The sequence below is a fragment of the Epithele typhae genome (genome assembly GCF_022376455.1).
Source record: "Epithele typhae strain CBS 203.58 chromosome Unknown BXZ73scaffold_45, whole genome shotgun sequence".
NCBI classification, from domain to species: Eukaryota; Fungi; Basidiomycota; class Agaricomycetes; order Polyporales; family Epitheliaceae; genus Epithele; species Epithele typhae.
Genome location: NW_025954236.1, coordinates 214,081 through 225,774, shown reverse-complemented (window position 1 = coordinate 225,774; position 11,694 = coordinate 214,081). Strand labels below are relative to the sequence as shown.

Genomic DNA, 11,694 nt, shown 5'->3' with positions numbered 1-11,694 from the left:
CCGGTGTGCTCCAGTTTCCGGTCTTTCTGACACGCGCCTGAAACTGACTGGCGAACAGTACACTTTATGCTGCACTGACCCAAGTACAGAGCCGCAACACGTTATCAAGATACCCCCGTCAACTTCCAACGAGATCAACATATATCGGTTTCTATGGCGTGATCCAGCGTTGTCAGATCATATTCTACCGGTCCGCATTTTTGAAGGCGAGCGATCTACGAACACCCTCTGAGTCACGTCCTGAACTGGTTCGATGGCGTCCTGAAGGTGAGATCATTGGCATCTCAGATTGGTCGTCTACTCGCTAAACCGTCGCAGGCCGTTGAACTGCTCCATCAGCGGCACGTCGCACATCTAGTGCGGAACCTAGCGTGTGTATCTTTATTCGCTGACGCGGCGTTCCAGGATCTCTCTCTCGGGAATATCCTGATATCCTTGGACACTGAATGCTTCTGGGGACAGCAGCTGTACGCCAATCACCCGTACATCATTGATTTCGAACTGTCAAAGACGCTCGAGTTCGGGCCCGGAGAACAGACCGCAATTGAACTCCCATCGGAGTCGATTCATGTCGAAAATTTCGGCCACACACACCTTGACCCATATTCATTCGATGTGTGGCTGCTTTCCAAAGCTCTCGAAAGCGGCCCTTTGATGGTAAGCGCTTTCGAGCATCTTTGTGTGTGTGACTGACATAGACGCGATCCTAGCTCACGTACAACAACGACTTATCGACTGTACCATGGATTATCAGGTGGTACATCGGATGGCTGAGGGGCAACGAGGCCGGCTGCCTCGGTGTATGCACCTGTCGTCCTACCGTGACCCGAGCCCGATGGGTCCTCCGGGGTATACGGACATGGGTATGCATAGGCGAGAGCATCACTGGCCTTTTCGGTCTCCGTGCACTGTATCAGAGACTCCGGTATTCGGCTTTGTCCGTGCCCTAGACGCTCTCCGAAATTCCATTGTGGGTGTCGAGTCCCGGCTTTCCACACGTGCACTGTGTTATCCGTTGAAATATCGCCGAGGTCTGTCCCGTTGTGTCCCTGCAGTGAGTGGCGTCATTCGATTGCTTTTATACGCTGTTTAACTTGGTCTCCTCGGTCAGCAGAAACACCCGCCACCCGTCGAATCATGCCAGTTGACCCAACTTCACTGAGATATCGTTGCCTACAGGCAGCCATCAATGCCATCTCCGCCATGCCCAGCGAGCACGATCTTTTCCAAGACAATACGCATGAGTGCAACGTCCCACGAACGCTCGATGCCTCTCTGAGAGTGATTCTCTTCAAGTGCAACCCGACTATAAAGAGCGGCCATCGCGCTCTTCAGTACTACGTGCACTCCTCTGCATGGAAGCCGAAGCCGCCGTATATCGTCTACATCACTGTGGACGGCGCAGAGCAGGGAAACTTCCGCGCTGCGCTCGTGAACGGCCTACGTTGGTTACAGAGCAATGAGGCGACTTGTATGAAGGATATGGAAGGCAGTGCTCCTGACCTGGTGTAATGGTGAGTCGCCTCTCTCACTGCTGATGGGCGCGGGTCTGATCGTGCGTCGCAGACATGAAGGTCGAGATGAATCGCTATAATCCCGCATCGTGTGTCAGTCAATGTGTTATGTCTATGAGCAGTCGTCATCACTGCCAGTACTGCGGAGAGTGGGGATCGAAGCTACAACGCGGACAGACCTGTGCCACGACGCCACTCGGGATGATACCTACTACACAAGTCGCGACCATTCCAGAAGGGACTCTTTAGTACACTTCTCATTTGGAGCGTATCCCTTACTGACCTCATTCAACTTCCGGTGGGGCAGGACGCCGCTTGAGACTTCGAGGCTTCCCGGGGGTCAGCATGCAACATGCAGGGCATCCTGAAAGTAATGGCGGGAGCGGAACTCTCATTCAGGATCAGGCCTTGTGCGCGATGTTGCACGGAAATTAGCATACTAACAGTATGTATTACCTGGAGCCAACTATAACACAGGCTTCGTGTCTACTTCTCCGTCCAATCTCCGTGTCAGGCTGGTGGTCGTGGACAAGCAAGGCAGCCGCTGGAGCCCCTAGGCAACAACGCCGACAACAGCATCGATCTAATCAGCAATACAAGCCACTTGATCTACTAGATACAGAAGCGGGATGGTACACCAGATGACTACATTGTCAAACGAAACGTTCGCACTCTTACATTCACGCCTCCGCAGAGTCCTCCAGCGTCATCTCGTCAAAGTCTTCGAGCAAGTCGTCGAGCTTCACTTCCGGGAAGTCTGGTTCCTCCTCTTCCTCCTCGTCGCCCGCGTCGCCGCCCACCGCAGCCGGCGCGGCATGCTCCCCGTCGACGTCCATGTCGAACTGGCCCTCGCCCCTCCGCCGCGACTTGCCTCCCGCCATCCCCGACCCCGCCTCCAGCCGCGTGTCCTTGGCGCGGTACAAGTTGACGGCCCCGCGCACCTCGTCGTCCTCCTCGATGTCGCGCAAGAACAGCTCGTAGTCCTCCTCCACCTTCTTCTGGTCCCGCCCGCCCATGCGTCCGACGACGCCGCGCCCCGACCCAGTCTCGCCCTCCTCGCCCGCCTCCTTCGCGATCGACCGCAGCCGCCACTTGCGCGGCCTGTTCTTCTTGCGCCGGTTCGGGTACGCCTTCTTGACGAGCACGACGTCCGGGACGCGGTGCGCGGGCAGCGCCGCGAAGTCGTCCGAGTTGGCGTTCGTGTTCCTGAGGAAGTAGCCGAGCGCGGCGTCGCCCGGCTGCAGGATCCCGCCGAGGTGCGTGCGCGTGTGGAAGATGAGCTCCGCGCCGCCGCCGTCGTCCATCGCGGCGTCGCCGTCGGCGTGCGAGCGGAACGCGCCGGAGAGCGCGACCTGCGCGTCCGCCTGGACCCACTTGCCGCGCCTCGGCGCCGCGGGCTCGACGTCGAGCACGGTGAACTCGACGAGGTCCGTGGCGGACGCGAGCGCGTCGAAGGGCGCGCGCCAGAAAATTGTCGAGGCGATCTCGACCGTTTGGAGGGTAGCGGGGTCGAGCAGTTGCAGGGAGTTGCCGACGCGGGAGCATAGCACGAGCGGGGAGATGTTAGAGAGGGAGCGGGCGAGTTTTGGGTTGAGGCAGACGAGATCGTCCTTGCATATGGGTGCGATCTCGACGGAGTAGGTGTACTTGAAGTTGGCCGTGCTCGTGTGGGTATCGGAAGAGATCAGCTGCTCCGACGACTTAGATCTGTACGAGCGAGATCAGCGTTGAGCCTCATAACGCCCGCACAAGCGGTCCTCGAGGGGCGGCCGCACAAATGAAGGATGGGGATATGGAAACTCGCTGAGGGTACAGATGAACGCACACATACCTTGTGGGGACCACGCTCGCCAAGAACTCTACCATCTTCTGCGCATGGCTCCGCGACGAGTAGAAAAAGTCTAGCCCATCCTGCACCTCCTTGACCGAGATCGTTTCCTTCTGCGCACCGTGCTTGAGGATGAGCTGCTCGAGGAAGAGGAAGGTGCGCTTGTGGGGGACCTTCTGCCGGACCTGGACCATCGCTTTCCACGTGTTCTTCGCGGCCAGCTTCGTGCAATCCGGGCACTGGCCATACTGGACGAGGAACTCGATCTCGAAGACTTGCTCCAGGACCGTCGCGGCGAGGACCTCCTTCTGGATTGTGAGCGATACGCGGAGACGTTTCGAGTGCGGCTCGGTCCAGATGAAGTGCGCATCGGTTAAGCGGATCTTGTTGAGGCCCTTAAGCTTCTTGAGACATATCGCGAGCAGCTCTTGGGACTCGGGTCGCGCGATGATCCAACTTGTTGGAGGAGAAAGAAAGCGCTCGCAGTTCCTGCAGAAGGAGACAGATGCTGCGTATAGTCAGTTTCAATCAGACAGTACGCACGGGTGAAAGGGAGGACGCGGACGCTGCGCTGCATCTGGCCTCGAGCAATAGAAAGCTTCACATGACTGTGACGTACCTTGTTTTGGTATGCCTTCCGTAATGTCTACGGTATTCCGTAGACAGTTGACGCATAGGTTGGCGGAGTTGGGGACGATGGGAGTGCCGCAGTCGGCACAGAGGACGCGGTGGACCGCGGGCGCGGGTACGAACTGCATGCCAGACGATCGCTGCGACTGAAGTTTTGAGGGTCCGAAAGCAGAGGTAGGGAAGTAGAGAGGTGTGAAGGAGAGCAGAAGAGTGGATTATATACAGGCTGAGACGATGGAGGATGAGCAAGACGTGCTCGGTCCCGCTCGCTGACAAAAATTCGATATCTAATCGCGCTCGGCTCTGGCGTCTATCTGACCGGCGTGGCGGCTAGTACAGGCGTCTGTGCTCCCTCCTTCAAACTCCCACTTTCAGCTTTTCAGCTTAATCATACTTCACTCGACACCTCCTCCGTTGAGGAAATTATTAAAGTGCGCACACATGGAACTTTCCGTCGGCTAAACGCGTGTACTCATAGGGTGTGTACCTTCGTACCGCTCTCTCTCTCTCTTGCCACCAGCGCACCTACTTTGCGGCGTGCGCAGGTCCACATAGGTGGGTGGAAATCGATTCAAGCATAAGGGGAATGGCGTGAGTACTCTGCCTTCGCGCCATCGTCGTTTTAACCGCTGTCCAGTGCACGGAACGCGCAACAGAGGCGGATATAGTACCTCGCAGCCACACGGGCTCCGCTTCGCCTTTCCAGTAAATCAGATAGCTAGAACGGAACAACCTCCTACAACACTGTCCGATTTTTCGGCACCCACCACGCGAAGTGCATTCTCCGGCCATTGATTAACGACATTCTTCGGGATCTTCTGCAGTTCCGAAACGCCAGCTAGCATGAGCGCGTTCTCCGCGATCTCGCCTGGCCGCTCGACGCGACTCGACACAAGGATCCAACGCCGCTGCAGGCACCAGCGGTTCAGTTGGCACGTGCCACGCAGTTACCGCGGCTTCCTCTCGCTAACACGCAATTTCCGGTGCGCAGTTCCTCACCACGCTCCCGGAGATGGTCACCATGGGCGCCCCGACAAGTCGAGAACCGAGATCGGCCAAGTGCTCGAGACCATCAAGCTCGTGGAAGATGAGCTGGCGAGGCGGCCGCAGCTCGCCAAGAGCGTGTTTTCCGCAATCCCGCAGAAGGTTCGTCCGGCGTTCTGTTGCAACCGGTAGTCATTCTGACGAGACGCCCCTTCCGTTCTTTGCAGCTTTTGACTGAAACAAGCGGCACGCTCGCCTCGCTGCAGGCTCGGGTGATTTGAAGACACCGGGAGAGTTCGTCTCCGAGCCGCGAGGCGCTCACGAAATAATTGTGTCGATAGGCCTACCAGCTCAGGATCACGCAGGACAACCATCGACTGTGTCGTCCGTGATATCGTCCGTGGAGAACTGGCAAGCCGTGACCACTCTGCTCGACAGGTACCGTATGTGAGGAGCACGAAGTGACGTCGTTCGTGGTGATGCAGACCCGGGCTAGGCGCTGTTGGGCGCAATCGCAGGCAGGATCAGAACTTGGCGAGTCGGAAAGCGGTATCGACGAAGGTCAGGCGGCGCGTAAGGATGGCTGTGGGCGTAGCCAGCGCGATTGTATTCCAAATTCTTCGACAGATGGACAGTCTCACCATAGCTCGAACGGACCGGTGGAGATAGTATGTATATGACTTCACGTGTCGATCATGGCGAGATGGAGCCACAGTACCGAACCGCCCAGCTCATCCAATGAAACTCCGGAACGGATTGAACCGTTTGACGACACGTGGCGCGTCTGCAGCCCTGTCTGCTGGTGCTTGGCACGACGTGGTCCCCGTGCGTATTCACTCAGCAACGTACTCAGTCGCGAGCTCACGTCTTTCAAGAGATCCATCTTCTTGGAGAAAAATATCTGCAAGACGATGTCAGACCCACTCTCGCAAATCATGAACGAGATAGAAACGTACTTTGTTGATAGAGTCATCGTGCTCAGAGATTACGTCGAGTATTTTCCGGAGTTCGTGCATGTCCATTTGTATCTGATTCACATTGCGCATAAGTGGTGAACATCTTCTATGTCCTGCACGTACGTTCTTCCAGATGAAGGCCAGGGTCTGGAGTTTCTCGCCAAGGTGCTCGACGTCGGCCTTGGTGCTGGCGAGTCTCTTCCCATAGAGTTGATATCTTTTCATGGGCCCTTCGAGCTCTTCCACTCTGACCTTCGCTTTGGTGAGCTCTTCCTCAAGACCTGTCATACTAAACGCTCGGCTATGATGTGCACTGAAACGAGGAACAACGCACGCTGTCGTTCGAAGCCAGCAGTGACTAGACCGGCATTGCACTTAGCGAGTTTGAGAGTAGTGGTCTAAGCGATGTTCGATGAGCTGTGAAAGTGTGGGTTCGTGTCGCTCGACCTATACTCACCGTGACAATATACATCGCTGAAGGCGCCAAATTGCGGAAAACTTCCGATAACGCAGAGCATCCTTTGTACACGTTATCTGAGATTTCTTTCCCCAATCCATCCATCTACAGACAGAATGGTGAGTGGGTGATGGTACATTTATAATCAGCACACGGCTCACCTTCGCTGACACCCTACCGCAGAAATGAACTGTCAACACCGTACTACACCGTTTCAACTAGACGAGACAAAGACTCACTGCTTTACCTGCGCATCTATGCTGTCGAACTTCTCCTTCGCAGATTTGAGCGCTGACGTGATTGGCTCTCCAGCGCAGTCCAGCGCCATCTGGATATCGGTCTGAAAGATTGACAGTTCCTTGACGAGCTCATCGAATTCGGAAGTGGTACTGCACGCCTCCGCGCTTTTGACATCGGCTTTCTAATCTGGAGCATCAGCAAAGAACGGAACGTAGGACACCACGGACGTACTTCAATAAGCTTTTGGAGCTCGGATTTCGCCCCGTTCATGACATCGTTCGAAGCGTTTTCGGACACAGTGTCGAGAATGATGGTGAGCACTGAATACACTAGCTTATTCAATTATCTATGTGTGAGACGCATTCGGGAACTTACGTTTCATGAACAGGGACGCGTCTACCGCCTTTTTGTGGCTGTCATTGAGATATGCGTCGAATTTCTATGGTCATGCACGTCAGCGCATAACATGCGTAGCAGAAGGGGGAAAACGATGTACGAAAGAGAACTCATCCCATTTGGGACCGAGCTGAATCCACTGCCGTTTTTTCTTGTCGCGAAACCGTGCCTTGTCGAAGTAACTGAGATCGTCGCGGATCCGGCGGTTGGCTTGACGTATTTCGTTGACAGTGGCCGTAAGTTTCCTGATCTCTTCCAACGCAGTGCGTTCCACTTCGCGTGACTGAAAGAGCTGCTGTACGCTATCAACGGCGACATCACCGCCATGAAGAAACAAGGTTTGAGGCATCTCTTCGACCCGTGGATCGCATGATTCTGTGTAGGTGGGAGGCGCAACACGCAGTGGGTTCATAATGTGAGGAAGTGAAGACGTGGGGTCGTTTACCCTCCTTCGCGGACTTTTATACTCGCCGATCAGATATTTCCAATGCTCTAGGGATACGAATGGGGCAATGTTCGGCGCGTCTCCCCGATGAATGGGAGGAAGGTCGGTCCACCACACCTCGAACCGTGTGCAAGGGTGACGCGGCGTAGATAGACACGACTCAAGTCAGCGGACCAGCTTCCTTGCCACTGTGCGGTATGACCCTGATTGAAATGCATGAGTCCGCCCACAGCCAACAGAACTCCTCGAAACTATCATCGGCCTTCCGAAACCTTCGGTGACGGGAGGAGTCGGTGCGGCCTACGTGAGGCGCGACGGGACGCCCGTGTTCGGAGGATCCGATTATAGAGAGGTTTACAATGCTCACAGAACGGTGTTTTTAGCTTCTTTCCTCGCAAAGTGATAGTTACGGTTTCAAATCGAGCGGGCGGGGCTGTCCGGATCCGCGATTGGAGGTGAGGCACTAGGCTCGTCGATGCTGTTGGCGACCTGCTGGCGCTCTGCGGTTCTTGCCATGCGACTGCGGCTCCGTTTGTGCCACACACGAGGCCTCGGGAAGACAGGTTGATACGGCGCGGAGACAAGGTGGACGTGTGCACGGCGAACATGACGTGAAGCTTCTGCCGCTGAAATTTCCCGGCGCCTCCCGGCCCGGACCGATCCGTGAGCCTCGTCCACGACTTGTCCACGACCATCGACGGTGCTGAACTCGGCAATCTCATTGTGCTCTGCCCTTCGACGGAGATGTACAACGGAGACAGGTAACATGCAAGCGTGTATGCTCACATGGCTTCCGCCGAACTCCCGCCTAAACCGTTTTGCTGCCACATGTCTACTAACACCGGTCGTCTTATAAGTCCTCGTGATGCAACGGTGTGGCCCAGCAACATTCCTCTCGGACCCCTTCTCCCAGCCCCGCCAAGCACATGTCCATCGCTTTACCCGGCACAGTAACTCAAGAGCTCCACGCTCTCGAGCGCTCTTCCAGCGAGCTCCGTCGCTTGCATATAGAGAGCGAGGCCATTTTGCTTCGTTTGGATGCCAGGCATTCTTCCAATCTTCGCCCATCCTGGACTTCTATATACACGGTACGGTGATAGGCTCATTTCGGGATACTGCTGTCTCATCGCTGTGGCCACCAGGAGCTCCGCAAGCTTCATCCTCATCTTGAACGGTTCTCGGCCGAACTCTCTGCACATATAAAAAGCAAGTGCTTTTTTTCCAATAGCTTCTCATTGGTCATGTGCTGATCTTGTCGGTCATAGTATACCTGGCTGTTCAAGCAGACTTGAGAGATACCGCGCTGACGGAAGACACGATTCAAGAACTCAGATCTCTAGAGAAGGTGATCCATGTCCCATCGCGGTGGCAAGACCTTCTTACCAACATGCCCTCTAGAAACTTCGCGACATGAACCTCGACCCCATATGGGCCGACTTCTCGGCCGTCGCCCAGCGATACGGCGCGTTCAGAGAAGACCTTAGACGACAACTGCGGCGTCATACCATCGACGTTGTCACGGACATGACCCGCAATCCTGGTGCCAGGAAGTCCGTCTATCGATATTCTCAGTGTGAGACGCCGTTCTCATTGTCTCGGCATACGCTCCAGATCCCCTCGGTCCCCTCCACGCGCATCGTCCGCTCCCCAAATGGGACGCTCGAGAGCATACGCCCTGAACCCGGGACTGCGAAGACGTACGACTGCTCAGGAGTGTTTCAGCGGTAAATCAATACAAGAAGAGCCCGATTCGCTGGACGCCAATGGAACCCCATCCTGCTTGGACGGCGTGAGGGTGGCCGGCGCTTCGCTGTGGAAGGCTCTCGCTGGCCGCTCGACGGCGGCTCAGAGCGGAGGATCCAACGCCGCTGCCGGCACCAGCGGTTCAATTGGCACGTACCACGCGACCCACCGCGACTCCCTCTTCGCTTCCTCTCGCTTACATGCAATTTCCGCTGCGCAGCTGCCCTCCAAGCTCCCCACCAAGCTCCCGGAGATGTTCACCATGGGCGCCCCGACGGATCAGAACGGAGATCGACCAAGTGCTCGAGACCATCAAGCTCGCCGAAGAAGAGCTAGCGAGGCAGCCGCAGCTCGCCAAGGCGTTTTTTCCGCGATCTCGCAGAAGGTACGCCCGGGTTCCGTTGCAACGCGGTGATAGTCGCCCTGACGAACTGCCTTACTGTGCTTTACAGCTTTTGGCAGAAATAAACGGCACGCTTGCCGCGCTGCAGGCCCCGAGTGATATGAAAACACCGGTAAGTGTTCGCCTCCGAGTTGATCCCGACCCGCCTGCACGGTGCTCATGAGACGCTGGTGTCGATAGGCCGACCAGCTCAGGATCACTCAGGCGAACCATCGAGTGGTGTCGTCGGTGGAGAGCTGGCAGGCCGTGACCGCTGCGCTCGACAGGTATGCGAGGTGCGCAAAGTGATCGGCGCTCTGGACGAGCACAGCAGAGTTCGGGTGTCGCTTATATTATCACCCACGCTCTGCGTTTTTATACATGCTGGACATGACCAAGCCTAATTATTCATTTGCCGAGAATTCTGCACACGCGTTCGGACTACAGACACTCTGTGCTCGATCTCATTTTGCGCTCCTTGCGAACTTGTCCAGCTGCGCGATCACCTCCTTCCAATGCACCACCGACGTGGCCAGGGTGTGGTCCATGATGGCTACGCTGCGCTGGTTGTCCTACAATGCATATCCGGCATCAGCGCATCCCCGTCAGCCTCATAGAAATGCGCGCGCGCACCGTGGATGGGTCCTTCTTGATCGCATCCAGCGCCTCGAGGCAGTCGTCGATCTCCTTCGCCAGCTGCGGGCGAACACAGCCCAGTCAGCGCACGCCCTTAGACCCGTCAGAGGACCGGACACTCACTGCGTTCGCGACGTCAGAGAACATCGCCTTCACCCGCTCAGTGTCCCGCGTCGACGCGGCCTGGACGAGCTCGAGGAGCGCGGGGAGACCGTCAACGCTCGCGCGCGCACGCGTGTACTTGTCCTGGTCGATTGGCGGCGGCGCCTCGTGGGCTGGTTTCGCAGCAGCTGCGAAGATGGACCGTGAGCGCGAGATGGGAGCAACGCAAGGAGCAATACCGTTGGGCTCTTGCCGGTTTTAAATGACAGGCTGCCACGGAGCGTTTTCCACGAAGACAGAGGCCCGTGTGACCGAGGACTCGCGTCTTTCGCCGCGACTTCCACGCGGGGATCCGGAGTACGGCTCAGCGGCGTCCCTGAATGGGTCTTCGGCAGCTGAGGATCCGGGCCTCTGGGGGGCACATTGGGTTCGGAGCCGGTGTTGAGTGGCCCAAAGGGCCTGCGCTGAGAGACAGGCGCCTCCCCCTCGGACGGCAGGGGAGGGAGGGCGTCCATCTTGCTCTTGGAGGGCTTAGAGCGTACGGTGGGTTGCGCGTGGCCAGCGGACGCCTTCGCGGTCTTCGTTGAATGGCCGGGGATAGGAATGCAAGCAATACCTACCTCGGAACTGAGAAAAAGATGGATTAATGAAACTCGCGAGGGCGAATGAGAGCAACTACGTACGCGGTTGGACTGGTTGTATATTCGGGATTTCAGAATCGGCCTGGGACTCGGCGACTTCTGGAGCATCATCGGAGTTCGGGGTGGTGAGCGCGACTTCCATCTCCTCGAAGAGCTGCCGGTAACTCTCGACAAGCGTGGAGAACGATGGTGAAAGATCGAAGTCCATGGACTTGATCGCCTGTAACCGATGGGGGTGTTGTCAAAATACGGAAGACGGCAGAGCTATACAACGACATACGGTCTGCAGAGCTTGCAGGTCATCGATCGTGTCCTCCGTCTCTTCGGGATCCTTCAAGTTGGCCTGCTGCGCGATGTAGACTGTTTGAATAGCAGGCAAGATAGAAATTAATATTCACGTTCAATAAGCCTAGTGCAGAGGTTCCGCACGCCAAAAAACCAACCTTTGATGGTCGCCGCGAGCTTAGTGGAGAACGATTCCGATCGAGATACGATCCCACGATAGTCCTGCGTTTTGGATGAGCACCGGGATGAAATAGACTATCAAGAGGGTCGCACCTCATAATAGGATGTGAATCGCTGGAGAAAATCTTGCGGGGTGTACAGGTCGACGTGCAGGACACTGGCGTCGGCGTTGGTAAGACTGTTACGGAGTTCGCGAGCCGACGCTTCAAGCGCAGTGACGTTGGTGGAAAGCCTGGAAACGAGCTCGATAGACATGGCGAGAATCTGGCGGGGAG

The 11,694-nt window shown here is 56.5% G+C and overlaps 6 protein-coding genes across 6 annotated transcripts; 2 read left to right on the top strand and 4 right to left on the bottom strand.

Moving 5' to 3' along the window:
* Positions 1 to 315: 315 nt before the first annotated feature.
* On the top strand, positions 316 to 950 carry BXZ73DRAFT_51002 (uncharacterized protein; the record flags this gene model as incomplete). Its single annotated transcript, XM_048020538.1, has 3 exons — positions 316 to 357; positions 406 to 657; positions 711 to 950. Coding segments are annotated over 3 exons (534 nt in total), but the record flags the coding sequence as incomplete, so codon positions are not given.
* Positions 951 to 2,194: 1,244 nt separating this feature from the next.
* BXZ73DRAFT_51017 (NMD3-domain-containing protein) lies at positions 2,195 to 4,100 on the bottom strand (the record flags this gene model as incomplete). Its single annotated transcript, XM_048020539.1, has 3 exons — positions 2,195 to 3,221; positions 3,346 to 3,850; positions 3,962 to 4,100. 3 exons carry the CDS (start codon positions 4,098 to 4,100, stop codon positions 2,195 to 2,197), a joined length of 1,671 nt encoding a protein of 556 aa, XP_047875327.1.
* A 582-nt stretch (positions 4,101 to 4,682) lies between these two features.
* BXZ73DRAFT_79517 (uncharacterized protein) lies at positions 4,683 to 7,417 on the bottom strand (the record flags this gene model as incomplete). Its single annotated transcript, XM_048023111.1, has 13 exons — positions 4,683 to 4,880; positions 4,972 to 5,132; positions 5,279 to 5,455; positions 5,806 to 5,857; positions 5,913 to 5,984; positions 6,036 to 6,193; positions 6,247 to 6,310; positions 6,370 to 6,474; positions 6,531 to 6,587; positions 6,617 to 6,790; positions 6,841 to 6,929; positions 6,985 to 7,048; positions 7,106 to 7,417. The coding sequence occupies 13 exons, from the start codon at positions 7,415 to 7,417 to the stop codon at positions 4,683 to 4,685; spliced, it is 1,683 nt and encodes a 560-aa protein (XP_047875326.1).
* Positions 7,418 to 7,864: 447 nt separating this feature from the next.
* On the bottom strand, positions 7,865 to 8,518 carry BXZ73DRAFT_79516 (uncharacterized protein; the record flags this gene model as incomplete). Its single annotated transcript, XM_048023110.1, has 1 exon — positions 7,865 to 8,518. One exon carries the CDS (start codon positions 8,516 to 8,518, stop codon positions 7,865 to 7,867), a length of 654 nt encoding a protein of 217 aa, XP_047875325.1.
* Positions 8,519 to 8,860: 342 nt separating this feature from the next.
* On the top strand, positions 8,861 to 9,884 carry BXZ73DRAFT_103888 (uncharacterized protein; the record flags this gene model as incomplete). The annotated part of the gene is made up of 4 exons (XM_048015724.1): positions 8,861 to 9,000; positions 9,062 to 9,578; positions 9,646 to 9,708; positions 9,777 to 9,884. 4 exons carry the CDS (start codon positions 8,861 to 8,863, stop codon positions 9,882 to 9,884), a joined length of 828 nt encoding a protein of 275 aa, XP_047875324.1.
* A 155-nt stretch (positions 9,885 to 10,039) lies between these two features.
* Positions 10,040 to 11,674, bottom strand: BXZ73DRAFT_103887 (uncharacterized protein; the record flags this gene model as incomplete). The annotated part of the gene is made up of 8 exons (XM_048015723.1): positions 10,040 to 10,147; positions 10,209 to 10,271; positions 10,335 to 10,501; positions 10,675 to 10,929; positions 10,997 to 11,174; positions 11,235 to 11,314; positions 11,398 to 11,461; positions 11,513 to 11,674. The coding sequence occupies 8 exons, from the start codon at positions 11,672 to 11,674 to the stop codon at positions 10,040 to 10,042; spliced, it is 1,077 nt and encodes a 358-aa protein (XP_047875323.1).
* Between the last annotated feature and the right edge of the window lie 20 nt (positions 11,675 to 11,694).